General features: G+C 63.3%; 1 protein-coding gene across 1 annotated transcript in view; it reads right to left on the reverse strand.

Moving 5' to 3' along the window:
* Positions 1-199: 199 nt before the first annotated feature.
* The window catches only part of FASTK (Fas-activated serine/threonine kinase), a 67,307-nt gene continuing 65,110 nt past the window's right edge, over positions 200-2,396 (reverse strand). The window contains exon 8 of the mRNA XM_009998043.1: positions 200-286. Coding sequence (XP_009996345.1) covers positions 200-286 — 87 coding nt within the window. The remainder of the gene's footprint in view (positions 287-2,396) is intronic.

Raw genomic sequence — 2,396 nt, forward strand, 5'->3', positions numbered from 1 at the left:
AGCACCCAAACTCTCCCCCCTACACCCCCCTGGACTCACACCCTTCCCCCCACTAACAGCAATAAATATCTCACACTACCCCGGCCCCACCTCAAGAAGCAGGTGCCCCCAGCCCTCCCAGCCCCCCGGGACAGGGGCAGCTCCATCTCCCACCCCCAGGGGAAGGGGCCTGAGTCCCCCTGCTCTGCCATCCCAGCCCTCAGAAGCGCAGCTCCCTCAGCTTCTGCCGCAGGTAGTGCTTGGCCTCCTCGATGCCACTCACCTTCTCCAGCTCCGTGTAGGGCAGCTGGAAGGGGAGGGGAGAACCTGTCACAGCAGCTCCACCACCTCCACCACTGACACCACCACCACCACCTCCACCTGCACCATCACTCAGGCAGGCTGGGGCAGTGACAGCCAGGGGGAGAACCAGGACTCGGGACCCTTCCCAAGGGGAAGGAGGACAGTGCTGTCCCTTCCAAGGGCTCTGGAGAAGCAGACAAGCCCCAGCCCCGTGTCCCACCGACCCTCAGGCAGAGGAAGCTCATCCTGGTCCAGCTCAGCCCCAGGGAAGCACAGCCAGGAGGGGGGCTGTGTCCAGGGGTGGGGGACACAAGTCCCCAGGTGTCACCACAGCTGGGATGAGCCCAGCACATGTGGGGAGGACACACAACACTGTGGGGTTGGGGCACCTCTCCAGCCCGGTCACTTGGGCCCCAGTCACTGACCCCGAGGGAGGGATGAGGCACTAACTGGGGCTCCTCTGCTGCTGGGGGATATGGGGCTGGAGCTGCTCCTGGGAGCAGGGGCACCTGAAGGGCCACAGAAGACCCCCCAAAGTCAGGAGCACAGGCACTTCCCCAGCACGTCCCAGTAACCACCAGGATGAGCATAAACAGGAACAGCCCCCCAGCCTGGGGAGCCAAGGGGCAGCCCACCCCTCTGGCCAGTGGAACAGGGAGCCCCCTGCCCCCAACAGCAACCACAGCCAGGAGCTGAACACCCCCCAGGGGACACCCTGGCCACGAGACAGGTGCTCCCACTGGGGTGGGGGCAGAGATGGGCCAAAACTTGGGGTGACGGGACACCTGGCTGGTCCAGCAACCCTGAAGGCACCAGCAGGACCAAGGGTCACCTCCCACCGATGGGAAGGGCCAAAGCCTCAGCAAAGGAGCTATGGCTGCACCATCCTTGGAAGTGGTCCAGGTTGGATGGGGCTCGGAGCACCTAGGTCTGGTGGGAGGTGGCCCTGCCCATGGCAGGAGGTGGGATTGGATGAGCTTTAAGGTCCCTTCCCACCTAAGCTGCTCTGTGACTCTGTGTCAAGGGGACCTGTCCCCAACCCTGGGCAGGTGTTGCTGCTCAGGCCCTGCCGGGAATGAGGAAGAGCAGGGAAAAGCTCCTTGGGGCTCAGAGATCCTGCCAAGAAGGTCTCTCAGCTCAGAGCCTCACCCGCCGTATCCAGCCCTTGGGGCTGAGCACGGCCATGGGACAGGGTGGAAAAACCTGGCACAGATGCCAAGACCAAGTAAGCAGAACCTGAGGCCAGGAGAGCTGTCCATGGGGACTGTCATCCTGCAGGGCCACTCCCAGCTTCCCACACTGGGAAGAAGGAACTGAGTCCTCTGGCCATGGTGGGTCTGACCCCTTTGGGTGAGGAGCAGGGGGTCTGGGGTGGGGGGGCAACCTGTTCCAGCGCCCAGACACCCCAGCAACGTGCCAGGTCTGGTGGGGAGCCCCACACAGTCTGCAGTGGGCACTGTGGGGCTGCCCACCAAGTCTGGCATTTTCCAGAGATCTGGATGAGGAGCTTTGGGGAAGTTTTTCTGGGACATCGTGGCAGATCTACAACTACTTCAGGTGACCTCTGGAGCTGGGCAGCAAGCAGGGCCAAGGGGTTGGCATTTCCAGGCTTTTTCCCTGGAGAAGATCTGTCCTCAAGCTACACATCACCCCACCAACAAGCCCTGCACAGGCTGCGCATCTCAGAACTGCACCTGGAATGTCCCAGGCAACCTGAGGACAACTGTGAAGCCCTGGGGGCTCCTCTGCTGGCAGGTGCCCCCCAGCCAAGCCCCCCAGAGGCTGCCCCACAGCAGCCAGGGCTCTGGCACCAGCACTGAAAGAGTCTGCATTGCCTCCCCCCGTGGCAGCATGCTGGGACCCACGGACAGGGCTGGGGACCCACGGACAGGATGGCAGCACCAGGCACCAGGCTGAGCTCTGCCGCTGCTCCATTCTCCACCCTGGGGTCACCCAGGCTGAGCCCCTTCCCTTTTCTCCCCATGCTGGGGTCTCGGCTGCAGGACCAGGGGACAGGGGGACTGTCCCTTCACTGTCCTCCAGGGCAGCGGGGCTGGTCTTGCCCACCCCCCAAAAAAGTCTTGGAGTGAGGTGTGGGAAGGCAAAGAAAAGCA

The sequence above is a fragment of the Chaetura pelagica genome, unplaced genomic scaffold (genome assembly GCF_000747805.2).
Source record: "Chaetura pelagica isolate M959 unplaced genomic scaffold, ChaPel_1.0 scaffold1145, whole genome shotgun sequence".
Classification (NCBI taxonomy): Eukaryota; Metazoa; Chordata; class Aves; order Apodiformes; family Apodidae; genus Chaetura; species Chaetura pelagica.